This window comes from Grus americana, chromosome 4, assembly GCF_028858705.1.
Source record: "Grus americana isolate bGruAme1 chromosome 4, bGruAme1.mat, whole genome shotgun sequence".
NCBI lineage: Eukaryota > Metazoa > Chordata > Aves > Gruiformes > Gruidae > Grus > Grus americana.
This window is the reverse complement of record NC_072855.1, coordinates 47,296,407-47,323,655: the sequence shown is the minus strand read 5'-3', so window position 1 is coordinate 47,323,655 and position 27,249 is coordinate 47,296,407. Positions and strand designations below refer to the sequence as shown.

The 27,249-nt window shown below is 42.9% G+C and overlaps 1 protein-coding gene across 2 annotated transcripts; it reads left to right on the top strand.

The window, feature by feature from the left end:
- The first annotated feature begins 213 nt into the window (after positions 1–213).
- Positions 214–27,249, top strand: NPY2R (neuropeptide Y receptor Y2). Of its 2 annotated transcripts, XM_054824501.1 has the most exons (3): positions 214–238; positions 5,642–5,740; positions 24,757–27,249. In XM_054824501.1, the coding sequence occupies exon 3, from the start codon at positions 24,793–24,795 to the stop codon at positions 25,948–25,950; it is 1,158 nt and encodes a 385-aa protein (XP_054680476.1). In that variant the 5' UTR covers positions 214–238; positions 5,642–5,740; positions 24,757–24,792; the 3' UTR covers positions 25,951–27,249. The 2 variants fall into 2 exon arrangements, with proteins under 2 accessions (XP_054680476.1, XP_054680475.1); XM_054824500.1 differs by lacking the exons at positions 214–238; positions 5,642–5,740 and adding an exon at positions 21,420–21,678.

Genomic DNA, 27,249 nt, shown 5'->3' with positions numbered 1-27,249 from the left:
CTGTCAATCCTAAATGATTTTTCTCTGTATGATGCTTGTGCTTAATGGGTTGAATATAATTAACAATGCCTGGATATCTTCTACAATTTTATTTTCTGTGCAGGAATACCCATCTCAAAGGGTCTTTCTGATGTTACTTAACACTATTTTTTCCTCCATGCTAGGTCATTTCTGTCTGTGGAAAAGCTTCACACTTTAGTGTGGTTCAAAGAACTCACTGTGGCCCAGACTTAGAAAGGTATTCAGACACTTAGGGATGGAAATTGGCACATAAGACAGCAAAGCCCCTAACTCCCACTGATTTACTGATACATTTTTAAATATGTCCAGATCAAAAAGGCCAAATACACCGAGGAACCTACATCCTACTTGCAAATTAAGGTGTCTACTTTCAAAATTAAATTGCTATTAGAAATTTCAGAAATTCTGAGTAACTGCTTTCTCACCCCCAGGGTGCTTAAATTCTGCTGATTTGCATACATAACGGTCCCTTAGTGCCTCTTGCTGTCTGGCATTCACAAATGTCTGCGTGTGCCAAGGAGATCCAGATGTATTCACAAACTAGATACCCAAAATATGTTAGACTAGTCATTCTCAGGCCGCACATTGTTCAGACAAAAGAGAAGGGGTGTATATCTCCCACAACAGCACGCTTCTGAGGTGACCTAGTCCCTTTGGCACGTAGGAGACAACTGTTCTGTCCCTTTCCCTGCAGAACTGGAACAGGTGTCGAAGCTGCATTCCTCTTCACTCAAGTGAATACACGAACAATGTGTTCCAGGCTGCGATGCTCCTGGGCTCCACAGTGAGGATAGGAAAGCGGCCGTCCTGGGAGGGATTCCCAGTTAGAACTTGTCCCTCACCGCAATTTCTTTCTGATTTTTGGTTGACTTGGTGCCTCCTGGGATCTTCTTCTAGGTGCACAGTGTGGCTCCTACAGGTCACTGCACTGTTGAAAAGATTGGCTTTGTAGCGCATATTACTGAGTTTTCCAAATCCTCTCCAGGCTTTTTCCCAAATGGCCAGTTTTACCACTTTGGCTGCCTGAACTCCCAACAGGAAAGTTTTTCATAGGCCCACTAAACCTGGGTATGCCTAGTCCTCTCCTGATTACCAGGGTTATCTGACCATGCTGACCACTTGCTTCTTCCTCCTGCCCCCTTCCAAAAAAGTGAGACGTGCAGCGTGAGAAACGGTGCTTTGTAGCAACCCTCAGCACCCTGCATGGGTGGGATTTTGCGCCTTGTCCTCAGTACCCATGGGATTTGGTTATGGCCTGTGGGAACCGATAAGCACTTTAACCACTACGGCTATGTCCAGCAGGGATGATCAGTCAAGGCACTCTGCCACCTACGCTCAGAACCCAGCCAGTTAATAATGTCAGCTGAAATCGATGCACCAGGCCATGAACAGTGCACATAATGTGCCAGCCGTTCAATTGTCTCTGCTGTAGGAGCAATAACCTCTGGCAGTGAGAAAGGACAGGCAGCTGGGGATGATAACCTTTCAAATTACTCTAACATGCATTTGGAAAGCCTATAAATCTGAATCCCTAAATACAAATTCTCTGCCATGAAGACTAACTGCAAGTGCGTAACAGAGTTTTTTCTGTATTGCAGACTGCCAAAGGCCGGTGAATCGCTCACTCTTTACAGAGGGACAATCAAACCTTTAGACCTGTGGGTCAATGCAGTATCCCTAAATAGAAACTGTCGGTGGTCACTGTTAGGACCACTGGATGTAATAACAATTTATGGATCATAATTCTCTCCACAGGCAGCTGTTTGGTGTTATGTGCCACAGGTGGGGCATGTATTTCCTTCAAGTCAACCGACTCGTCGCTCTCCCTTCTCTCATCTTCAGTTTTTGGGTTGGAACAATTGAATCTCCTGCTCTGTAGTCTGGTGAACGGCTTTCTGTTACTCTGGGCAAGGCAGAGGCCTGATTTCTGTCTGGATGAGGAATTCTGCTCTGGAAACGTTTCCAGAACAACATGCATTAATTGAGGGGTGGAGCTATCTAACCACATTTTGACCTTAGAAAATCTGAGTTTTCATATGAATTAGAAATATTTTGTTCTCTGCATGTGATGCGTATATAGGTACACCTGTAATTACAAAAACGCATTATGAGGCCCTGAAATGATGTCCCTTAAAGCAGTTTAACATTCCTTACTGCAATGCAGTGGTCCTCTGGAAGCAGTGATCAGTGACTCTTAAGTTGTTCTCCTTACTGTTCTAGCCCTGCAATAAAAGGGTGAACATAGTGTAAGGGGTATAGTTTAAGAAACAGAGGTATAGCATAACCCCATATAGGTGAATTACTGAACTATGCTAAGTAATCATGCATAACTATTGCTGTTTATTTCATTCTATTATTCCTTAATATTAATGATACTCATTTCCAGACTTATTCTCCCTGTAAATCAATGTAAAGATCGCCACGGACTTCCATTTCCTTTAGGATAAGGCCCAAAGAAGCTGTTCTTTAATGTGCTCCACACAATCTACAATATCAATGGTCTTTAGGGCCAGCTCAAGAAATCAGAAATATCAGTGTTTCAAAGTTTGCTTCACAGCTATGAAATGTTAAAAAAGTGTGGACTTAAATGGTGACTTGAAGAAACATCTTTTAAATAGAATAATAATAAAGTAGAGTAAAAGTATTACTATTCAAGCAGCAGATCTATTATTTTCGAGCTACCACATAATTTTCACACATACAGATCCAAGTACGCACAGAATAAATATACAGTATGGTTTTGTATTTAATGAACTATTTGAGTCATGTGTTTAGGAAATTAGGGTTCATTTCTGTTGTTTGCATTCCTTTTTATTTATAGTTAATTCTAGTGTCAGACAAATGCCACTCTTGATTTCCCTTGAAATTACTCATTTCTCTTGGAGTTTTATCACATCTTTGTACAAGCTTCTTTTAAGAGGCCACCACTATCTCCTGACTTGTCTCTTCTGGTATCTAAAGCATTTTTGTGATGAAAGACCTGTTAAATGAATTTCATGACAAATAAAATTAAGCCAGTGGGAGTTCACCCTGAATACAGACTACTGGACAGGCAATTACAATGTTATGCTTAACAGTTATCATTTATTTGATTTTGGTTTTTTCTGTGCAAAAATGAACTAAGCTATTTTCATTCTTCTGAGAGTCATTTTGATTTTGATATGAATCATTCTTCTCAGACACCATAAAGTGCAATAAACACTTCTGATATGTTGCCCAGTCTGGGGGAATTGTTTCTGTCTCTATTTTTATAGATGTTGATCACCTCCATATAACGAAGAGATATAAAGTACTGCCAAAAATCCTCATTTCTGAAAGGGGTAAAAATGGTCTTGTAGAGTCCGTAAGGGCAAGCCTAGCCTCCAACAAACATAATGTCTCCCAAAGGCTGGAAGGACAAGCACAAATATAAAAGAAATAATCATATCCCACATAGCTCACTGCTGCTAGCTACAAGTGAGCTATCAGTCTGAGCCTATTTCAAATGTCCAGGTTCACAGACATTTCCTGGGGAGGGATAAGGTGCAAGTCTGGGGAGGTCAGTTAGTGTAAATGCAGAGAACCTCTACTACCAGTATTTATCTCAGCATATGCCTCCTTTAGTAGCCTTCATCACTGCTGAAACAAGCTACAGATATGACTGTCCTTAATCAGAAACATTGCAATCGGGAGGATGACACTTGGGAAGAGTTGTAGAACAAGGGGTAAAGTATTATCCCAAAAGCGTGGCTTACGAGTGGTCAGTGTCCAAGAATAAAGTAGACTTCACGTCCACTGAGAGCCTGAGGAGCAGCCAGGAGTCCTCCTTCAGAGGAGGACTAGGGCACCGCACGGCAGTCTGTAGAACATTTATTTCACAGCTGATGTGAAAGGCATCCTGAAAGAAGAATTTGGGAAATGGCCCAACTGAATGGTTAATGCCTCTCAAACCACAGACAGGAGAACCCCTGCCCAGAAGCAGCTGAGAGCAGCAGCAGCTGACTGGCAGCTTTCCTGGGGTATCGACTGGGGGCTGTTCACACATGAAATCTGTGTGCTTCTTGGAAGTCCTAATAATCCTGACCCGTCATAGATGCAGTGAACTTCAACAACAACCCACACCAGATGGGTCTTTCAGTTTGTCTGGCCTACGCCGAGGTGCAGTCTTGACAAAGTCTAAGAATATGCTCTGTAATTTAATGTGAAAGCTGCACTCTGCAGTAATTTGGGAAGATGGTTTAAAATTGTGCCATTTTCTATTAATGAAGTGTTTACAGATGGTTTGCAAAATATGCTCACTGACATATTTCAGACCTGTCTACTGCATGGTAATAAACATGCTGTAGCCACTGCATAAATTATTAGAAATAAATTGCTTTCTTCTAAAGTCAGAAAAATTAATATCACAGTAAAGTTACTAGTAACAGCAATGAAAGAGTATTAAGAGAGAAATATTTTTGTGCAACATTATCATTATAAGCTGAATTTTCAGAAGTTTCTAATTTAGGAGTAAAAAATTTTTTCTAGGTTTAAAGTTGGTGGATAAAATCTCAGCACTGGCATGAATTCTGCCTACATAATTTAGTCTAATTTTGCAAAGTAAATAGCTTCTTTTAAAGTCTTGCTCAGATTGTAAACACAGAAAGGTCTTGAATCAGGGTGATACTTGAACATAAAAGATTAAGGTAACTCTTAGTCAGGACAGCACTTTCCTGGATTTTAAGTAGTACACCCAACAGGTCTGTTTTCTTCAACTGGATTAAAGCTATGATGCACAGTATTGCCAACCCCATCTTCAAAATCCATGTGGCTGGAAAAACATCAGCCTTGTTTAAAAGCCATAAGTTTTTAAGCCTTGCATTTTTTCTTTCTATTTTACTCTTTAGGCTACATTTCAGAAGCAGCTTCAAACCTTTCCATGAGATCAGAAGGCCTCAAAATGTACTCAGAAATGAATATTTCTCTGCGATTTCTTGCTGCTAGCATTTGGGGCTTGAAGAGAAAGCATTAACAGTTGTGATACTTGCAATAACATTACGAGAATTGGCAAAGCTGCCTCTGCCTCTGTCTAAATTTCAACTTTTCATATTTCAGCTTTTCCCCTCAGTCTAAAAGCAAAAAGAACTGGGGAAAAAAGACATAACCATTTCACGTATGTGCATGTATGCAACCTGTCTATCTCATAGGGTTTGCTACTGAACGCTCTTGGCAATCACAGCTGCCTCGGCTAGTAGTCTGTTATGACAGAACTATTTATCTCCCCCCTCTATATCCACAAAAGCTAATTTAGATGCATCTTTTCCTTCTTTTTCCAAGATGCCTAGAGTATCTTACCTTATGAGGGGAGTAGATCAGCTGTAAAGAGCTACATTATGTTATGGCTGTGTAAAAATCTGCGCTGTTTGAAAAAAGCCTGTGTATTTCGTCAGTCATTTAAAGATAACAAGAATGGTAAAAGACAGCTGTAGCAGAGGAGAAGACGAAAAGAATCAAAGGAAGGAACATGGGGATGGCTGTACAATAGATATATATTGACAGACTGAGAAGACTGGGGCTCAGGGCTCATGCAGAGAGAAGAGAAGGGAGAATCACGTTTCAAACTGATTGTAAGGATAATACGGCTTTACTGATCTTTCCTTAGGTTTCAAGCTGGGATTGCCGCTGTGGACTGAATCAAGATTAGATAGGGAACAGAGAGATGTAACCAACCCACTGACACCCTGGACGACCTACTGAATCCGTGAGTAGATGTTGCCCAAGAGCCAGCCACCTCCTTCGCGTAGTGTCGTCATGGATGTAAAAGCATGCGCTCCTGACAGCTTCCTAACGCACTATGCCACTACTGCTGGGGATATAAAAGCTGGAGGAAGCTCAGAAAGTGCGTGGGGGAGATGTTCAGCACTTGACTTCAGTAAGCTAACTCGGGTCTCTGCAATGATGGTTTAAGGGATGCAGCCTCTGCTATAGATACTGTCAGTCATACCTGAGTCTGAAGGTTAGTGAGCCTTCAAAGGTGATTTAAATACTGGGTGCTACTGAATTTTCACCTGGGGGATACCAAGAAGGGTATTTGTCAGTGCTGATCCCAAGGGCGTTTGTGAGCAAAGGATGGGAGGAATAAACATTTTGGCCTCTACAGCACTAGAGGTGCCGTTATTCTGTGTCTGGATTTGCTCCTGGACGGCTCAACTGTATTCCCTCTCATGTTTAATGGCAATGCCATGATTTATTTGGGCTGATGACAGAGGAAGATTTATGATTATATTTCTGGAACATCTAGAGCAGAAAAACCACTGAAAACAGAATGGAGGAGTTAAGCTGTGCATCCCAGCAGCCTTTACTCAGTCCCTCTTGAAAGTGAAAACAGGTGCAGAGAACGGCTGCAGTTGCTGCAGCTGAGTTCACTGCGAGATGTGGGGAGTGCTGTGGGAGTTTAGCCTGGTTCTAGAGAACACTGGCTTTCAAATTTTGATTCCTTACTTCATGCTGGGTAGTGAGCCCTCTGCGCTAGCAATGGGAAATGTCAAGCAACTGAGATCAATCAGGCATGATCAGAATTATGATTTAATTGTCCCGGGACAATGTCAGCAATGCGTTATAAGAACAAGAAAACAAAAAAGTTTCTGCCTTGAGGGATTGTTCTTCAACAATCTCCAGCTCATCTTATCCCAGATTTCAACGCTAACACATCCTAATATACCCTCTAGACACCCACTGAATTTCACAGTGTTTGAAATAAGCAGTGGATTTTAGAGCACCTTCAAACAGAAACAAATTCCCATCCTTAATTATAGCAAAGTGGGGTTTTTTTTTTCCTTGTGTGTGGGTACAATAGAGCAAGTTAAGGCAGATGCAAGCAACAGCAAATTAAATTTAATAAGAGAGTAACTGATTTTGTTTCTTACTATTGCTGTTATATATAGGGACATACAGACTGTAAATTATATGCAGAGCAAATTGCCATGCATTAATTAAAATGCCAGATAACCAGTCTGTGAAATTTCCCTCCCTCCTTGATTAGCTATTTGCTCTCCTACTCTCCAGGGGAGAAAAAAAAAGAAAAGAAATAAGAATGGACACCCCATTTCGACCTTTTGCTCAAACATAGCACAATTCCAGGCGATGTGATTTGGCATTCTTCCCTCTGCATTGTGACACAGCAAATGGATATCAAAACTGCGACCTGATAATTGTCTTGAGATACTGTGATACATGACGAATATAAATCAGTAGCCATAAGCATGCCTTGGAACAGCTAGAAAAATATAAAATAAATATTTTGTTGGTATTTTCTGCAACATAAACCACCTTCTGGTGAGGGGTGGTGGAGAGCTCCTCAATGTTCACCTTTTTCTCTGAGCTGGGAGAAAGAATGATGAGAAATAGTGAAAAGTGAAGCAGCACTCTGCTGTGCAGGGTATTTAGAACAAGATGGACAGGGAAAGACAAGCAAGTGCAGCAAAAAAGGTTGGGTAAGGAGAGTGTACAGTGTTTGATCCTTATGAAATCCTCAAAGTGAGAGGGAATCTCTGCCAGTTTGGCAGAGGGGGTTATACAGCCTCCGGGACTTCTGGTCCTTCTTTAATTATTTAGGCCCAGCTTCTGATACCTTCATTAGAGCAGCTCCTCATCCCTGAGAAAAATCATTTGCTCACCATGCAAAGTACAACAGTCACACCGTCAGAAAACCTGGGAACAACATTCAGCTGTATAAATTGGACTCTGATCCAGAAATTTTAATGATTGTAAGAGAACAAAGCCCTAAAAATATGTTCATTAAAAATAAAATTTGTTTTGTGCCTGCCTAACTCATTCTCTTTGCTCAACATACTTTTTATTTGACTGGATTTACATCGCTTTAAAGTTCTATAGATTTATACAGAAGATGCATATCTATTTAACGCTGTTTGCTCACCTCCTTTCATTTTTGCAAAGCCCTGTATTTTCCCTAACTCCACTGAAAAAAAGACACAGTCAAAACAACAACAAAAAAATACCTGCCATTGATAATTACCACGCAGTTCTTTCAGTTGAGAAATACCCTGGACCATTTACTGCCTACTGAGATGCAATCAAAATTAAATGGGTGGAAATAACTCTGAAGTGGCAGCTTTAAGCTCTAGCAAAGGAGCGCAGGGTCTTATTTTCATGACAACACAGAAAATGGCCTTTTGGGTCAAACTAATCGTCCACTTCGTCTCCAGCAGTGGCTGTAGGAAATGCTGTTTGGGGAGGGACACCTCACGATCCTGCCTGTCTGGAGTCCATCCTCCTCATATTCCTCCAGCACCCACCACCGCACCGAGCGAGCACATTCCTGACGCTTCCGTCCAGTGGCTGTTTATGGGCCTGCTGCCCTGGAATTTGTCTGCTTTGGGCTTTTTTAATTTGCTGGTGCTGTGGACTTCCACAGCCTCCTGTAACAGCAAGTTCCAGAAGGTGGAGCAGGTAGTGACCTGCGGTATTAAAAAAGGGACCTTTTGCAGGTTTTAAGCTGCTCTCCAACTAGTTTCAGTCGCCCATAGGATACCGCAGGACTTGGCAAGTAACAATTCTGTGTTTGCCTTCACGATTTTATAAACCTTGACCATATCCCATTCAGCCTGGGGGAGGGATAAAATCATGAAAAGTCCCAGCCTTTTCTGATTCCTTGTAAAGGCAGCTGCTCCATCCCTTTAATCATCTTAGTTGCTTTTCTCTGCATTTTCTCTAATTTCCCTATGTCCTTCTTAAAATGTGGAAATAGGATTGTACACAGTGTTCAAGATGCAGATGCACCAAGGTTTTATATTTTCTGGTTCCTACCATCCTTTCTGAGAACACCCAAAATTTTCTTGGCATTTTTGGCTGCTGTTGCATTTTGAACAGATGAGTTCAGAGACCTCCAAGTCTCTTTCCTGAGCTGCAGCTGCCAGTTTTCATTTCAGCACTGTGTAAGCCCGGCCTAAATTATTCTCCCTAGATGCACTATATATTGACACAGGTGCTCATCTACCACTTCTTATTGCACTCGCTCAGCTATACATTGCCTTTCTAGGGCTCCTTGCCACATGTGCGTGCATCATTTGACTCTCTGAAGGAGTTGAGTATCATCTGTAAACTGAGACATATTTCTGTACCCCTTCCTTCAGTCATTGATGAAGATCTTAAATAAAACTCATTCCTGAAGAGACTCTACTGCTTACTCTTCTTCATCCTGAAAACTGACAATGAATCCCTCCGCTCCCTAACCTGTAGGCAGCTTTCAATTTATAAAGCATCAGTCCCATGGCAACTTCTTTTCTTCAGTAGCGTTCTGCTACGCATCTTGTCAGAGGTTTGCTGAAGACCTGAACAAAATACATCTTTGATACATAGATACCTTGTACAACTTCAGAAAGCTAATGAGGCAGGATTTCCCTTTACAGGATTTACTTAGTCCAGTGAAGGCCACCACTTGTATATAGAAGGGGTAGTAAATCCTGTCCAGATGATTCAGTGCTAATGTACGTGTCAGCTGCCAGAAGCTCTTTCTGAGCAGCAGGAAGGTGAGAAGGGTGGTTTCTTTCTAGACTCAATCCTTTGCATGTCTGTCTAGGGTGGAAAAGCTTAGACCAAAAGAGTCCGAGGGAAGAGATGCAGCAAATCTGCAATAAATCAAAACAGATCTATTTTGGATAGACCAAGACAAAGTCCAGTGCCTGCGGAAGCCTTCTCAGTGTGGAAACTTTCTCCACTACAGGCTCCAGGCTAGCTAGCTAGTAAGGAGCTCCCATTTTGAATAACAGCCACAAGATCAATGTAATAGTTTCAAAAACAGCAGGTAAGTTTGGAGTGGATAATTCTGCCCCTCCGAATATCTGGAAGGAAGCAGAAGACTTAAAGACTTGCTCTGCAGAGCCCTTCTAGAGCTATTTCTGCAATCCCAGGTATTGGATGCTTGTACATTTAGTTTCACTGGTCTCTTTTTGACTGGTTTTCTGCAGGAAAGGAAGCTATGCATCGAAAGCAGACAGCAAGGTAACTGCAGGCTGTTGTCAGACATGAAGGTGAGTCTCGATCTTGACACCTCTCCCCCAGACTAAGCACCTGTTTTAAGTTGCGGGGCTTGCACTGCCAGAATGTGGTGGGTTGACCCTGGCTGGAGGCCAGGTGCCCACCAAAGCCGCTCTGTCACTGCCCTCCTCAGCTGGACAGGGGAGAGAAAATAAACAAGGCTCATGGGTCAAGATAAGAACAGGGAGATCACTCAGCAATTACCTTCACTGGCAAAACAGACTCAACTTGGGCAAATTAGTTTAATTTGTTACCAGTCAAATCAGAGTAGGGTAATGAGAAATAAACCCAAATCTTAAAATACCTTCCCCCCACCCTTCCCTTCTTCCCAGGCTCAACTTCACTCCCAATTTCTCTACCTCTGCCCCTCTGAACGGCACAGGGGGATGGGGAATGGGGGTTGTGGTCAGTTCATCACACATTGTCTCTGCTGCTCCTTCCTCCTCAAACTCTTCCTCTGCTCCAGCATGGGGTCCCTCCCACAGGACACAGTCCTCCACAAACTTCTCCAATGTGAGTCCTTCCCATGGGCTGCAGTTCTTCACGAACTGCTCCAGCGTGGAACCCCCATGGGGCCACAGGTCCTGCCAGGAGCTTGCTCCAGTGCAGGCTTCCCACAGGGTCACAGCCTCCTTCAGGCATCTGCTTGCTCCAGCGTGGGGTCCTCCACAGGCTGCAGGTGGATATCTGCTCCACCATCAACCTCCATGGGCTGCAGGGGGACAGCCTGCCTCACCATGGTCTTCTCCACAGGCTGCAGGGGAATCTCTTCTCCGGCAGCTGGAGCACCTCCTGCCCCTCCTTCACTGACCTGGGTGTCTGCAGAGGTTGTTCCTCTCACATCTTCTCACTCCTCTCTCTGGCTGCAATTGCTTTTGGTGGTTTTTTCCCCTTCTTAACTATGTTATCCCAGAGGTGCTACCACCATGGCTGATGGGCTTGGCCTTGGCCAGCAGTGGGTCCGTCTTGGAGCTGGCTGGCATTGGCTCTATCGGACATGGGGGAAGCTTCTAGCTGCTTCTCGCAGAAGCCACCCCTGTAGTCCCTCTGCTAGCAAAACCTTGCCACGCAAATCCAACACATTAACACTGAAGTAAAGTTCTCTTTTCTTAAAACAAAGGTGGGTAGCAGGATCCAAGCTCTGATTTTAAATCGGCCTTTCTTGCACCACCATCCTACTACTTGCTAAAGTATAACATGCATATATAGTATAAACTTTTGGGAAAAAATGTGGATTAGATCTGGAACCAATTAAGGGTCCACCATTGTAGTACTGGCAGATTTATTTGTACAGCATCGGAAGTTTGTGGGCTGAGCTCACCTAGGATTAACAAAATAGTAAAAAACCTAAAGTCTGGCATGTGTAAAGCTCCCACAAACCTGATTTTTAAGTTTGCACCTTTCTTCTCCTCTTCATTATGCTTCGTATTATTTATTAATTTCATGATACATTAAAGGTTTTACTAACATGAACTCTCTTCAGTATAAATGGATACCTTTCACAGAAAGGCACAATGCAGATTCTTGTTCTATTTATATCTATAAATTAATAATTATATTTGACATGGCAATTATTACAAAATAATGTTTAATACTATAGTACACTATATCCCTGCATTACTATATTGTTCTACTGAGCTTACTGTGCAAAAAACCAGAGAACTGTGTAATCTGTATTAAACATACATTTTTCTTAACTAGAAGTGTTCTTTCTATTATGCTGTGTAAAAGTTCACAGAGAAGCATAACCAACAAAGGGAATATTTTTCACTACTAAATATTAGCACTTTATTACATTATTGCAATAGTAAAACTACTGTAGATTTCCTTGACAATCAAACTCAATTGGACACCCCCAAATAAAGGTTGATAGAGGAGATGCACATGCCTACTGCATTTGGTAACAAGGTGAGAGGTGATGGATTGTGGATGCTGTGAGCCACCGCTGTAGCAAGAGGCTGAAGCCTTGACGCACTTTGCCTAAAGAGAATTTTGAGCGTGGTGAAGCACTTTTGTCTTCAAGCTCATTGATTTGCTGCCTTGTATTGCAAAGTGTCTCTGCGAAAGAGTATTTGATGCTTAGGGTTCTTTCAAAAAATAACATGTTTTCACTGCAATAAAGGTGAAGAGGAGACATAAAATGGTATGTTTAAGCTAGGCGATTTCAGGATTTCTGAGAGGAACAGGTTGCAGGTTGGTAGCTCCTGAAGGCAGCCTAGACCAACCCACTTCACTACCTGAAAGTCCTGTTCTCCCCTGTTCAAATCTAGTATCAATTTTATCCCTGTTTTCAGTGGGAACAGAATAAAACTTTTCACTACCGTGTTCTTCTTAGGAGCTCAGGTTTGCTTAGCAGCCCTTAACATTTCAAGGAGCAAGCTGTAGGTCTTACGCCTCCAGGCATAAAGTACTCAAAATGCCAGGCAAGTCCAAATGAGCAAGTTTGCAAGGGAGAGGCAAGTTTCTTTACTCTGCTGATTTTTCTGTAATTTTAGAGTATACGATCACAAACTGACTTGAAAATACAGCACAGAAGTTCCCAGTAGCAGCTCCCATTTATTCTTGGACTTGTGCAGAGGTCAGGCAAATTCATACTTCTTTTTAACCTAGGAAATGCTTTTTTGTGCTATGTTCTGCATGCTTCATAGTCTGACTCGTATTTATAAGATCTGAGGGAATGAGGTAAGCTATTGAAGAAAATCCCTTCTGATGAAAAGCAACCCTGTGTTATACAGGACTGGTTTTTTCACACGGGGATGTCTGTCCTGCTCAGTTGCTGAATGGTCAGAAATAATACTTACCCAAGAAACTATCAAGTGCAAGCCTCTGCCAGAGTACAAATAATTTAAAACTGTGAGGTTAGGAAGACAGATACACAGTTCCCATTAGGTTTAAGGGAAAGCTAATTTCCTTCAGAAACCTGTTTCTAGGTTAGGGTGTAATGGTCATGCTGATACTTAGCTACACAGTATAAGGTAAGATGTTCTGGACTGTTTGGAGAAAAAGTAAAGTTATTTTGTTCAGTCCCTCTGCGTTTTGTCTCTGACAAGGCAAATCAGTTAAACTATTGACTTTTTCATAAGGTATAATTTCTTTATGATGTCATAAGGTGGTAGAAAAATCTAACAAAAATTACCCAATAATTTATCTTAATTCCTGTTAATGATATTCACTGCTTTCCAACTAAGTAGGCCAGATATATTTGACTTATAAAGAACAGGACCGTAATGCTAAAACCATGCAAAACTACATGGCAATTCATCTTTGCTGAGAAGAGAAATGAGGTGGTAAAGAAGTAATGTGCCAAATTTGACTGTCAAATTTTGTAGTGAGGCAAAGGTAAAGACAAACTTAAAGAAGATCTCTCTTCTTCTCACACACAGACATTAACATCATCTTTTTCTTTTCTGATGGTGAACAAAATGTGCTATTAGAAAAGAGAAGAGTGCATCTGAGATCCCCCGGAGGGGAGATGAACAGCAGAAACAGGTATGCACGGAAACTTGTGGCTAAGATCAGGTTGGGAAGAAGGTGATAGGAATGAAAGAAGGTAGAGACGGATGGAAGTGTTCTGACTGCAGGAATCAATGCTGGAGGAAAGCTACAAGCACGGGGAAGGTTTTGGAACAAAGGGGGAGGGTGAATTGGTGAGAGTCAGAGACTAGATTTTGTGTACATAACAGAAAAGCCAGAGTGAGAAGGATGTGTGGAGATACACAGAAGCAGAGTGGTCTCTAGTCACTCAACAAAACTGCAGAATCTGTAGAGAAATCTGCTTTTCCTGAATCTCCTCACTGGAACCTGTTGATAGGAATGTGTGGTATCAACTTCATCTAATGGCAGATCCATCTAAACATGCCATCGCCTACACTGTTAACTCAAGAATTAGAGCGCTGTGCGAAAGTGTAAGATTGCCAATGTGACAGAAACTTATATGGAGGTCAGTATGGGTTTACAGATGAAAATAACCAATTTTTTTTCCTGTGTTTGACAATTTTGTTCTTGTCATATAGATATTTTGTTCTGGAATACAGTAAATGATATTTAGGAGAAGGGAGTCTATATCAGGAACTTTTCTGGGAGAGCTATTTTGGCCAGTTTCCCAACACAGACAAGCCCCCTCCCCCCCCCCCCCATCTTTGTGCTCAACAGGAGAGTATTGCACAGAGATTCTGTAAGGACAAATTCGATACAATCTGCAAAGCACTGAGGTCCAAATCCTGTATAATTTGCGTACCTGAAATCAAAGGCGTTTAAATGTCTCTGAGGGTCTGGGGAACAGCTACTTATATACTTGATTCCAGTCCAGATACTGATGGTGAGAAAATTTACTCACATGTCGCCATGATACCAGGAGTGACAGGTAGAATTCCTTTCGCTGAAGTTTAGGTACCCATAGTGTACAAAGAACTAGTTGCTGAGGTTCCCACTATAGTCAGGGAAGGTCTTGTGTTTACAAGATGGTGTTTAGGGTGCAATTCATCTGACCAAATCTAAGTATCTGTTTTAGGAGGGGATTTATCAAGTTCTAAACCCCACTTGTTAGAGTAAGTAGCTCTCTCCTGACCACAAAGGAAGTCTAGGACAACTAGCTCAGATGCAAACACCTCTGCCACAGACAGCTACACACAGCCTCTTGAGATGCTTTTACATTTCTATGGGAGGTCGTATATCTCTTACCATTCCCCAGGATGCTGAGATGATCGTTCTGCAACTCTCAGGGCAGGGAGGTGACACTGACGGGCAGCTGAACCTTCCCAGCTCCAACCTGCGAAAGCAGCGCTGCAAGCAGAGCTCCTTGCTGAAGGAAGGTTGTGCCAGTCGGACGTGCTGGGTGAAGGGATTAGATCTTCAGGGAATGGTTGCAGAATTTCACTGGAGCACGAAGGAGGCTTTCGGCTGGTCTGGAAAAGCGGGAGCTGACACATTCCTTTGTGCCGAAGCTGGGCGGTATGGATAAGCTGTGTGCACAGATGGTGCTCTGGCTGCTGATCTTGTGCTGTGTGCAATCACAGAACAGTTAGCCTTCCAAACATGCCAAACCCCTACCCACTTTTTTCCCAAGCCTCTTCCCATCCCCTCTCCTCCATCCTAAAATACCCCTAGCAATTAAAATGCCATCAATCTCTGCAAAATGTGGGTGTGAATCACGGGCACGAAACAAAGGAAAACGAAGAGTTCATTTAGAAAACTGCCAGTTCAATTCTGAGTGGGAGGCAGACTCTTTATAAAAGTAGCAGAGCACTTTTCCAACCTTGTGAAGCTAGGCTGACAAGCTTAACTTGTTCACAAACAGTGCCGTCAGTCCAAAATGGGACGGTAAAGTTTCACTATACTAGTAGATGTGGTACCTGTAATGGAAAGTATCCTGTTGGTGTATCAGGAAGGAAGAAGAGGGAGCAGCTGAAACTTTTCAGCATTTCTGGATGTTAGCCTATGAGTCATATGATTACAGATCGAGAAGAGGGCTGTACAGGTTTGCTGCATTTAGCCTAGAACAGATGTCCTTCAGGAGTTCCAAAACTGTGACAGAGTGCACAAAAGAAACAGTAAGTACTTCATTTTTAGAATGACTTGAAGTGATAATAGTTATGGAAAGTGTTCCTTTTTCACTTCTTCAGCAAAGTAATTTGTCAAGAACGAAAAAGTGCTTACAAATGAAATACATGAATTTCATGCCATGTATTCCTACCAAATGGCATTATTCCATAAAATGCCACATAGAGGTACAGAATGACTCTGAATGAAGCCAGTGAGTGGTTTAGCACAGCTTGCAAATTCTGTGTAAATGTGAAAAAATGAGCTGAAATAATGTGCTGAAAACGATGAGAATTAATTCACTTTCAACAACATGTGGGAAAGATGCTCACTTGGCTCTTAGCGATTGTGTGACTGTCCGATAAACTGCAAGTGAAAAAAACATTTTTTTATGACAGATGACACAGTTCCATAAATTACTGGAAACTGGTTTTAATTGCATCTTATATTTATGCTCACAATGAGCACGATGTGTTTTATATGGCATTACATACCAGACAGTGTTATGTTGCACACTATCTGAAGGGCTGTCTTCATTCATGACTGCTATTATTCAACAAAATAATTTAATTTGTGATAGATTAACCTATCCATATTAATTCTTCCAAGCATCTCTTCAGGACCCAGATGCCAACCATACCAACAACCTGCATCTTAATGTAGGCTGGCTGAGCAAGGGTCAAAAGATGACACATTTCCTTGAGCTTAAGAGCAATCTGAGAAAGTTCCTGTCTTGCGAAAAGAGTATCAAATTGTAACAATGACGAAAGGATATTTTTTGAAAAATAAGCTCAGTAAAATATATTTCTGAGTAATGCATTGTCAGCTGCATACTCTCGGCACTCTCTACAAGGAGAAGAGAATGTATGCAAGCTTAATGATTAGTTTTTTACATTTTAAGAAAAGTAACTTGAATGGACACACACACGCGCACACACAAGACAAAGGTTTCCAGCTTTCCAGCTTAGTTCTGTTTGTCCCAAAGACAATTCATTCAACACTTCCATGGATTTCATCAGCATGTCAAAAACTGAGCTTGAAGTTTATCAACACGACTTTTCAAAATTGTTACAAAAATAATTTTAAGGCAAAGCAAAGGGTGAGTGGCATTGCTGCTTGTAACAGCCCAGGATTTCCAGAATTAGAAATAACTGACGTACAAGCAAGCATACAGCAAGTAGATATAGTTGACTCACTTTTGGAAACCATTTAGAGAGATATTGCTTTCCCAGCTACTGGAAATTGAGGACTGAAGAGTGTATGATATTCAAGCTCTAAGCTATATGTGAGAATCTATTTTCTGTGATTAATGCTCTAAAAATAAACAGAGTATGCTTGCCTTAGGAACATATAAAAACTCTTTAGAAATGGCAACAACTGGTTGTATACCAAACGTGCAGTATCTTAATGAAGTGTCACCTTCCACATTACATTTTGGAGTTTACAGAAATCTCTATGTTTAAAAAGAAATGGAATTACGGAAGAATAGGATGAGTTTAAATAAAAAGCTGTCTAAAATGCGAGCAACAAAAAAGAGAGTAAAATGGTTTATTCCTTGTATTTTTTAATCCAATTAAATGTTTGATCAGGTCAGCCTCTTTGAATTCCACATGACTGAAAGTAGATCCTAATAAAGACTGAGTAGTTCTGGTTGAGGTCTAGTAATGAAAAGACCATAGGAAACCCTGCGAAGAAATGACAATTTCTATATTCTCTGCAGAGAAAGGATAGCATGTTAGTAAAGAGAATGATTGTGACCGCAAAATAGATACTGAGAATATAAAGAAATACCAAGAATTTACTCATTGTATAAGCAGTGACCTTAAAGAAAAATAATGTGACTAGTTACTTAACGACTGTATCATTGTTATGTAAACCCAAACAGCTGTGTTGGCGTTAAATGGGCAACTTTAAACCTGTCATTTTTGGGGTGAGCTACTTGACTTTACAGTTTTAACTTTCTTTGAATGACGCAAGTGCACGGCAATGCGCTGGGTGCTTTGAGAAGACCATGTTCGAAACACAGCGCTCAGCTCTGCAGCCTTCTCTTATGTGCGAACGGTGCCGAGCACAGTCGCAGTCTGTGAGCAAACAGGCAATTGAATTGAGCCTTTGGTGGCAGTAGTGTCTGAACTAGACGCACTACACTGCTTGTTTAACCGGCGCTGGCTGTGAAGTACCGCTGTTAGCAACTTGACATTGGTACTTAGACATATCCACCAATTTCTCACATTCCCCGCTGGCTTGGATTTATCTCCTTAGTCATCTAAGGCAGATCGATGACACTTGTTTATGCATACGTCTATTTCTTATTACTGCATTTGGAAAGAGACATGGGTGGAATTGAACCTGGGAGACTGAATCTAAACCAAAAGGGAACAAGAACAAACGACAGTTTATAAATATATTCCAAAATGTTCACAGGTCTACGCAAGTAGGAACTTCATTCTTTAGCTAGTCAAACACTTTTCTTCTGGCCTTTTCAGCTAGAAAAATCTTTATCTTGTATGATTTTATACTATATGATCTCCATGTTGGCACCACATGAAAGTTTCAAGACAGTTATTCTCTCTCAAGGTCATGTTTTCAGGTATTATTTATTTTCTTTCCATTTTATTTTTAAAGGACTGTCTGTGTTATGTAGAATGCTCCATTCCCTAAAACCTGACTCACTCCAGGAAAATCTGCATGACTGAGGACTGGCAAGGTTTGGCTCACGTGAGTGGCATGCAGCACAGCACTGCTTTTAAAGGTCAGTGCTCAAGGGGCAGTGGTTTCTTTTAAATTCCCTCCTTGCAGTAAACGAAATAAGGAGAATGTTGTCTGGGGACAGGGGATGGGAGAGCGGCTGCCTCTTCCGTCTGGCTGCTATCAATCAAGCCTTATTTGCCACTCTGGCAAATCTGATGTTGGACAATTTGTGGACAAAGACTGGCAACTCTTTCCTTGCTCTGTGAGTGAAACAAAAGTGATTTCTGCTTCAAGTCTGGGTACTACATGCAGACCCTTCTTTTGCTCCTGAGAACTGGTAAACTTCTGAGGAGTTGGCAGAAATGCTTATTATTCCCTCAGAAAAAACTCTACGTTGGACGGAATTTGACAAGACAATTTTCTAACAGTAAAGAGAGTTAAACAGATACTGCTGGAGGTAAGCTATGTATATCAAATTTCTTACACCCTGCCATACCTCCGTAAGTGTGATTTACAACAGAAACAACATAAGTTCAACAGATCTTTTTTTCAAGCTGTTAAGCTAGACTATCTGTATTTCACCTTAGTACACATACATATTTAAAGCAAAAGCTCATTTATAGGCTTGTCTTAAATAGGAAGCTGGGATTTAAAGTTCATGTAGCTCATTTATTTAGTGCAAGCCAACTTACACAGTCTAACTTTCAGTCTATATCAAGGCATAGCAAGAGTGTAGCCAGCAGGTTGAGAAGTGACTGTTCCCTTTTATTCACCAGTTGTGAGACCATATCTGAAATACTGGGTCCAGTTTGAGGCTCCCAGTGCTAGAAAGACATTGACAGACTGGAATAAGTCCAAGAGAGGGCCACCAAGATGTTCGAGGCTGGACTACATAACTTGAAAAGTGGGGCTGAGGGAACTGAGTTTGTTCAGCCTTAAAGAAGGCTAAAAGAAAATCTAACTACTGTCCACAACAGGAGGAACACAGTGCTAGGACAAGAGGCATTTGGTACAAGCTGGAATATGGGAAACTCTGACTTGGTACAAGGAAATTTTGTCTTACTGTGAGGGTTGTCAAATCCTGGGATGGGCTGCCCAGTGAGGGCAGTCTCTCTCACTTTGGAGATACTCAAAACATGCCTAGACATAGCCTGGGACAACCTGTTGCATCTAGACCTGCTTTGAGCATGAGGTTGGACAAGAAGATCTCTGGAAGTCCTATGCAACCTATACGGTTCTGTAATTCAATGACTCTGGGCTTGTCGTGGTTTGTGGGATGTACATTTAAGTGCGCAAAAGAAAAGTATCCACAGTTGTTTTGGAGGTGGTCACCCAGCAGCACATTTCATATTGAACAGACCATTTGCTGTTTGACTCTTTCTGCCCTTGATTTTAGTATTTTCATGGGCTTTTGGTTCAAGGTAGTGTTTATGGGGCCCTTCACTACCACTCCTTTATGAGCAATAAAAACTGCTGCTGTTTATTGGAAATGCATTTCCATGAAGAATTTCAGTTCTGCCTGGACACAGAATCACCTCCTAACAGGAAATAACACCTTTTCTCTATTGCATGGGAAGCCAACCCTCGCTGGCTTAGGAACTTGCACATCTTCTTGACTTTCTCCAGGAGTTTGGTAGTGAAAGTAAGGAATAGCCTTTCCTTAGCTGTGGGATAGCTATGGGATCCTGAGCTGGACAGACACTAAAGACGTGTAGCATTTCACTACACTGTCTACATTAGGAGCAGCAAAAATATATGTTGTTAGAAAGAGTGTGTGGAGTACAGCACAGTAGCAACACCCTTGAGACGAGTGAAACACCACTGTTGACTATTTGTAAGAGAAGGATAGGGAAGAACTGCAGGCTGTTACAGCCATATATTATACAAGCACTCTAATTACTAAAACTCATGGCATGCATTTATGTCTGCTGGTAGACCAAAAAATAAATCCTACAATTAAATTGACTTGGGAAATGAAATAAACAGGGGTAGGAGAATTGAAACTCTTGGGTCTTTATTTAGTCATCAAAGGAATCTATTTTGCAACAAGCTAGGAGCATTCCATTAACAGTCTCAGAAGTGCTGAAGGACTAAGAGCAAGGCCCTTTGTGAAGAGATAGCCTGAATTAGTAAAGATCTAAGGGGGTTCTCAAGACATGTTTAGAATTTCAAAAACAACTGTAAATCGCTGAAGTTACTCCTTGATACTCCATTTAGATTCTCTCCTCTGATAAGAGCATAATATGGAGGTATAACCAAAGCAAGGAGCATTATCTTTGACAAAGGAAGAGCTCTTGTTCAGAATCTCCTTTGGAAGAAAAGGACAGATGACAGAAGATAATGTTGCTGATCCTTGAAACTACCTGAAATATTAATGTAAATTTGCCTAGAGTGACAGAAACTAAAGGAGCATTCCTGTTCTGGATAGCAGCTTCTGTAAGGTTTGGGGAGAGAGTCATCCAAGCATCAGTGCTGTAGCCACAGAGTAAGCAAAGTCTCCCGGTTCCTGTTTTTGGGAGCAACAGCTAGGGCTGAAACACCACTTGGTGAATTGGGCCCTCCAACTATGCATTGAGAAAACACTCCTTTGAACCTCAGAAGTTATACCTAGGAGAGAGGCATCAGGCACACAGCAAAATATTAAGTAGAACCCATTGATGGATTTAACCCTACCAGAAGGGCAGCAATGCCGGCTGGAGCTAGTCCTCGCTGAAGCTGGCTGGCAAGAGAGCTTTTTTTGAAAGGTTACTGAATATAGAACTAAATAAATATAGCAGCTGTTGTCTTTACTTTTGCAGCCTTGTAAATAAATATGCAATCTTTTATTTTGCTCTTGACAGAATATGCAAATGCTTTATTCATCCTTACACCTGCCAGATCTTCTTATAAGGAACAGCAAATCTGTGCAAGCTGGGGTGCTTGTAACAAGGATTTCAGCAGTTGTTCGAAGCAAAGGCATCCCCTTTACACTGCTCCAGAAGGCAGTTTGGGGACTGGGAAAACTAGGAAGCAGGCTCAGGCGTGAGGCTCGGACCTGCCACAATCCCCCCTTCCTCCAAGCTCCCTTTTTTCACGCCGGCAGCGCTACAGCCGTTGCCTCCTGAGTGAGACGCAGCCGACACATCACGATACTGCGGCCCGGAGCCCCCTTCCCCGCGCCCGGAGCCCAGCGGGCGGAGCCGCGTCCCTCCCGCCCGCTCGCTCGCTCGCTCGCTCGCCCGGAGCTGCGGCTGCGGAGCCGGGCCCGCCGCCCCGCCCGAGCCCTTCCCCGGGCGGCGGGGCCGGGCCGCCCCGTCCCGCCCTGTCCCGCCCCCCCGGCATGCGGGGGCCGCCGCCGCCGGTGCCTCCAAACTTTCGACGGGCCGCGCTGTGCGGTGCCGCTGCCCCATCGCTGGGAAGGAGAGAGTCGCCCCGGTGAGTGTGCGAGGGGAGGGCGGCGGCGGGGGTGCGGAGGGACTCGCCGGGCCGGGCCGGGCCGGGCCGTGGGAGGCGGGAGCAGCCGCCCCTCTGCGGGGCGAGGGGGCTCCGTTCCCCCGTTCCCCGCCCTGCCCGGGCGGGCTGCTGTGGCAATAGCCGGCGGTGGCCACGCTCGCCTCCCCGGGGCGGGAGGGAGGTGAAAATGGGAAGGAGGGGACCGAGGAGCGCGGCCGGCGTAGGGTATGGGCGGGCTCCCCGCAGCGCCCGGGGACCGGTGCCTTCCCCCGGGCAGGGCGCCTGGGGAGCGGGAGGGCAGCGGCGGCACCCGAGGGGCACGCTCGTCGCCACCTTCGCCTCGAGCAACCCCAAACCCTTCCCCAGAGCAGGCACTGCGGTCCTGATGGAAATGCTGCTTGCTAATGTAATCACGTATTTCGCCCTTTTTGCTTACTTGCTCTCAGAACTGATGTAAATCCTCTACGGGCCTTCCTCTGCCCAAAGTTAGGTGCAATTTGATGCCCGTCCCTGAGGATCTGACTGCTTGGGGAAAAAAAATTAAATTGAAATAAACCCCAGTGCTGTGCGGTATGCAAGGTGCGCAAATAAATGCCATCAGCTGGAGAGTTTATACTAAAAAAGAACAGAAAGGGTCCTGTCAAACACTACCTGAGGTATCAAATGCCACCAGAGTTTTCCCCCCGTCCTCTGAAAGCAGCTGATTCTTTGCCCACTTAACTGTCCCACTGACAATGTCAGACGTGTCCAATTTATTTCATTGCTTACTGACACACCAGCTCATCTCTGCTTGAAACCCTGGTGATCCCTCCTCCCTCCCTCAGCTTTGTCTTATTGACAAGACCAAAACGCCTATCATCAGCCCAAATGGGGCAGTAACAAATAAAATAAAAGTGGCAGAACAAAAGAAGGCTCTGCTAAAAAAAAAAAAAAAAAAAAAGAAGGGATTGGAAGTGGGGATCAATGAAAGTCAGGGACTAGAGAAACAGGTGAAAATATTTTGGGGAAGAAAGGGATGCTACATTTTTTTGGCTGAGCCACATCCTCCTCCCTGGATTCATGGCAAAGAAGGGAAAACCAGAGAAATTTGCCTTCCTTCTCAGCCTTCTACTACAGTGTGCAAATATGACCTGCTCTGATTTTGCACTGAAAAAATTATGAGATTTTTGAGCACCTGATAGTCCTGGGACCTCACCAAATCTCTACTCTAATAATATATGCGGGCATCAGTCTTGGGTGTAGGTACACAAGTTGAAGGAGAAAGCTCAGCAGAGTTCTGAACTTCTGCATAGCCTTGGCTGTGCAAATTGTGGTGGATCTCTTACATTTTTAACCCGGTGGACTAAAGATGTATTGATGAGGAATCCCTTCCTGCCACCCATGCTTAGGCTAGTAGTTGATGACTGATTATAGTACTAAAAACTGCAGGGTAAGCTTGTATGAACAGCTGGCACATCTCAGCTATGTATCTTGCGGTGTTTCACATCTCAGGCTTCCACTGTTAATTGCACGGTAAATGTAGACTAAACAGTATAGCATAATTCTGACCAGTTTAGTTGGGGGAAAAAATACTTTTCAGTTCATGCAGTTGATCTGTTGCTTTTGGGAAAAGGGCTTGCACTGAGAAATTCTTTGGGATATTGTGGGATGCAAGCAAACACAAAGGGCTCTGTCACCTGCTGGTAGACAATGCTCGTTTCTCAGGAAACTGCACGTAAGGATGTCACTGATAGATGTTAATGAAGACAGAGGTAGGGATGAAAACCTACGATGAAGTGGATCTGCTGAAAAAAAGATAATTAAAAACCACGTGAAACCAAAGGCACTAAAAGCTAGATTGTCTCTTTAGGCAGACCCGAATTTGGGATGGATTAAGCTATATGTAACACCTGATGGCAAGAAAGGGACGTTTCATCTCTACTCTTGCTTTCCTTAGGGAATGTATGGATGGGGAGGTAGAGTTAGTAACTCAGGTTTGGCTTTCCCCTCACCGGCAAACCGTGGTGGTACCTCGGTGAGCCCACTGGGCACTGGCAATTTCTTAGTTAGTATTTTGTCAGGGCAAGCCAAACCCCAGGTGCATGGTGCTCACTTAGCACACCACCCATGGTCTGGGCAGTCTGCATAGGACCTGCACGTTTTACGTATTAACTGTCAAACATCCATATATCCATCAGTACCTACTGAAGTCTTAGGGCAGCATAGAATTTGGCTCAGCCTCTGTAGGGAAGGCAACAAAAATGTGATTTTGATGCCGGTGGTGAAATACTTACTGACATCAGCAGGGGAATGATTTGCTCTTCTCTATGACTGCAGTGAGAAATGAATCCCTGATTGGCAGCCTCCGTGGAGCTGTGTTTTCTCAAACATGACACAGAAAGGAAATATTATGTATAACTGAGTTTTAATTGTTTCTTGAGTTAATTTCAGCGTGAATAGGTTACACAGTCATTTCAGAGAAAGGCTATTTTTTTTCAGTTCTGTTGGCGTGGTTTTTTTTGCTTGCCTGGTGGCACAAACTTTCCGAAATGAAAGTTTCTTAAAAAAGACCTCAGTAATTAGTTCTCTGGTATTAAGGAGGGGCATAAACCTATAAGAATTTAGTAACTATTTAAAGGAAACACTTTCCAGTAAGGAAAAGCTGGAAGAGTATTATGCTAATAACAGTCTGGATGGTGCCGTTCCATGTAGAATTCCCATAGGTATTAATGGAAGTTTTGTGCTAAATCAGCAGTAGTTTTAGGTAGTGGATTGTAAAAAAGGATATGCTGCCCAGCAGGATCTTAATCCTTCTGCATTTACTTAGGCAAACTTTGTCTTTGAAATGCTTTTGAAATCTGTCCCAATTTTCAGCAGGAGTCATGCCTGAATAATATTACGAGATCGGGCTTCAAATGTAAGGGCAACAGAATTTAAATATATTAAGACAGATCTTCTCTTAATCCTGAGATGTAGAACGTGGGTTAGAGGAGGAAAGAGCTGTAGCTTTAGCTCATTACTTCTTGTCTTAGCCACCGTGGACTGATTTCTCCACATGTTCTTGTACTGTTTTGTTTTCAGGGACAGCTCTGTTGCTTAGACCAGGCGGCTGCAAGGATGGGGCCCCTGGAAGCAGTAGGCGAAGAAAACCAGACAGATGAAATGAAAATGGAGCTGTTCACCAAGCTGTACTTGCCAAGATACACCACACCGCTCAACGAATTGGCTCTGGACCCTAAACCGGAACTGAAGGACAGCACAACGCTCGTTGAAGTGCAGATAATCCTCATCTTTGCTTACTGCTCCATCATCCTGCTAGGGGTGATCGGGAACTCCCTTGTGATCCACGTGATCATCAAGTTCAAAAGCATGCGCACAGTAACTAACTTCTTCATTGCCAACCTGGCTGTGGCTGACCTGCTGGTGAATACATTGTGCCTGCCCTTCACTCTCGTTTACACGCTGCTGGGTGAATGGAAACTGGGCCCGGTCTTGTGCCACCTTGTGCCCTATGCCCAGGCTCTTGCTGTGCATGTGTCTACCGTTACTTTGACTGTGATTGCTTTGGATCGGCATCGCTGCATTGTCTACCACTTGGAAAGCAAAATCTCTAAGCGGATCAGCTTCCTGATTATAGGAGTTGCCTGGGCAGTCAGTGCTCTGTTGGCAAGTCCTTTGGCCATCTTCCGTGAGTACTCGCTGATTGAGATCATTCCTGACTTCAAGATTGTAGTCTGCTCTGAGAAGTGGCCAGGGGAGGGGCAGCTCAACTATGGCACCATCTACAGTGTCTCCATGCTCCTGATCCAGTATGTGCTGCCTCTGGTGGTCATCTCCTATGCCTATGCCCGTATTTGGACCAAGCTCAAGAACCACGTTAGTCCTGGGGCAGGCAATGACCACTACCACCACCGGCGGCGGAAAACCACCAAGATGCTTGTGTGTGTGGTTGTGGTGTTTGCTGTCAGCTGGCTGCCATTTCACACCTTCCAGCTAGTCAGTGACATTGACAGTCAGGTGTTAGACCTGAAAGAGTACAAACTGATCTACACAGTGTTTCACGTCATTGCCATGTGCTCAACATTTGCCAACCCCCTTCTCTATGGCTGGATGAATAACAACTACAGGACAGCCTTCCTCACGGCCTTCCAGTGCGAACAGCGGCTGGACTCCATCCACCCTGAAGTATCAACAGCTTTCAAAGCCAGGAAGAAACTAGAAGCAAAGAGGATTCAATTCCCTGGAGACTCTTTCACACAACCTACCAATGTCTAAGATGTCTGACTTTAAAGAAGAAATGACTATGTTGTGGACAAAGGGATAAATCCATTTTGACACATGCATTTTAAATGCATAGTTTTATTCATAAATGGCGAAAGAAAAGTAGCAGGAAAGTCAAGGCAGATGGTATGATTTGAGGGGAGCTGATTGGCATCAAGAGTATGTAATTATACAACTCCAAGGATTTAAAAGGCAGAAACTTTGTTTATGGCTGTCTCTAACAGGGTAAGAGACGTTCCCATCCCTCCCATCTCTTTTTGACAGGTCTAAATGACAAAGGCAGAGTTTGCTGGTTTTGCTATAGGAAGGCAAATGGCTGATTTGTTGCAAAGGAATATCGATGGTGGGAGCAGGTAATTTTTATATAGCATATGGAGATCAGGGAGAGCAGAAGTCTGCCAGGAGAATGAAGACTGAGGGGAATGGGCTGTGCTGGTTAAAGCTCAAACTTTTCAGACCCCCTTCTCTCCCACAGGCACCTTTTGTGAAGATAAGGGAATTAAGAAGAGAAATATATTACTGTTTTTTGATTTGTACTGAAGTACTTCAAACCAGAGCATTCAAAATGGATTAGGGAGGAAAAAAAAAAAAAAAGAAAAAAGGAAAAAAACCCCAAACAACAGATTCAATGTGAAGAAAAGTCACATTTGTACCTAACTGAAATGTGGGTTTTGGCCAATCGAATGGGGTAAAAAGTCATTCCTTAAGAATCAGCTGTGGGTTTGCTGGTGAGAAAATCACAAGCCTGTGGCTTGATCAGTCATTCCTTGCAGATCCCTACCTTTCATTTTGCGCTGGGAACAGCTCACAAATGCAGTGTTTTAAAGTGGCATTTGAGGGCAGAGAATGCAGGCTCAGGTCTTCGTGAGCACTTCATAAACTGCCAATATTTTAATTTTTGGGACCTGCTTAAATGTCTAACATGTTATTAACTCCACAGGCTTTGAATTGTTGCTGCTTTCTCCCTGGATAATAAAACAGCAGATAATTTTGATCCTCTGGAAAGGCTGCTAGATGGTAATGTGCTTCTCCTTATTGTGGTTTTATGTCACACACTCATCTCGTCTTGGAGCTTTTTCCATCTTTAGCCTTTGTAAAAATTAAGAACATCTGAATGACTGTAACCTAATAACAGTATGCTAGGTTTATGTGATAACTTATCAGTTATTCTGCATGCTGTAGTTAATAGTTAAATTTCTTTTTTGCTCAGGTATAAAATCTTAATCTGTTTACTGTGTTGTAAACAGCAGTGTTCAACTCTTCTGTGTCTTTGTTTAGCCTCTTTGAACTCAT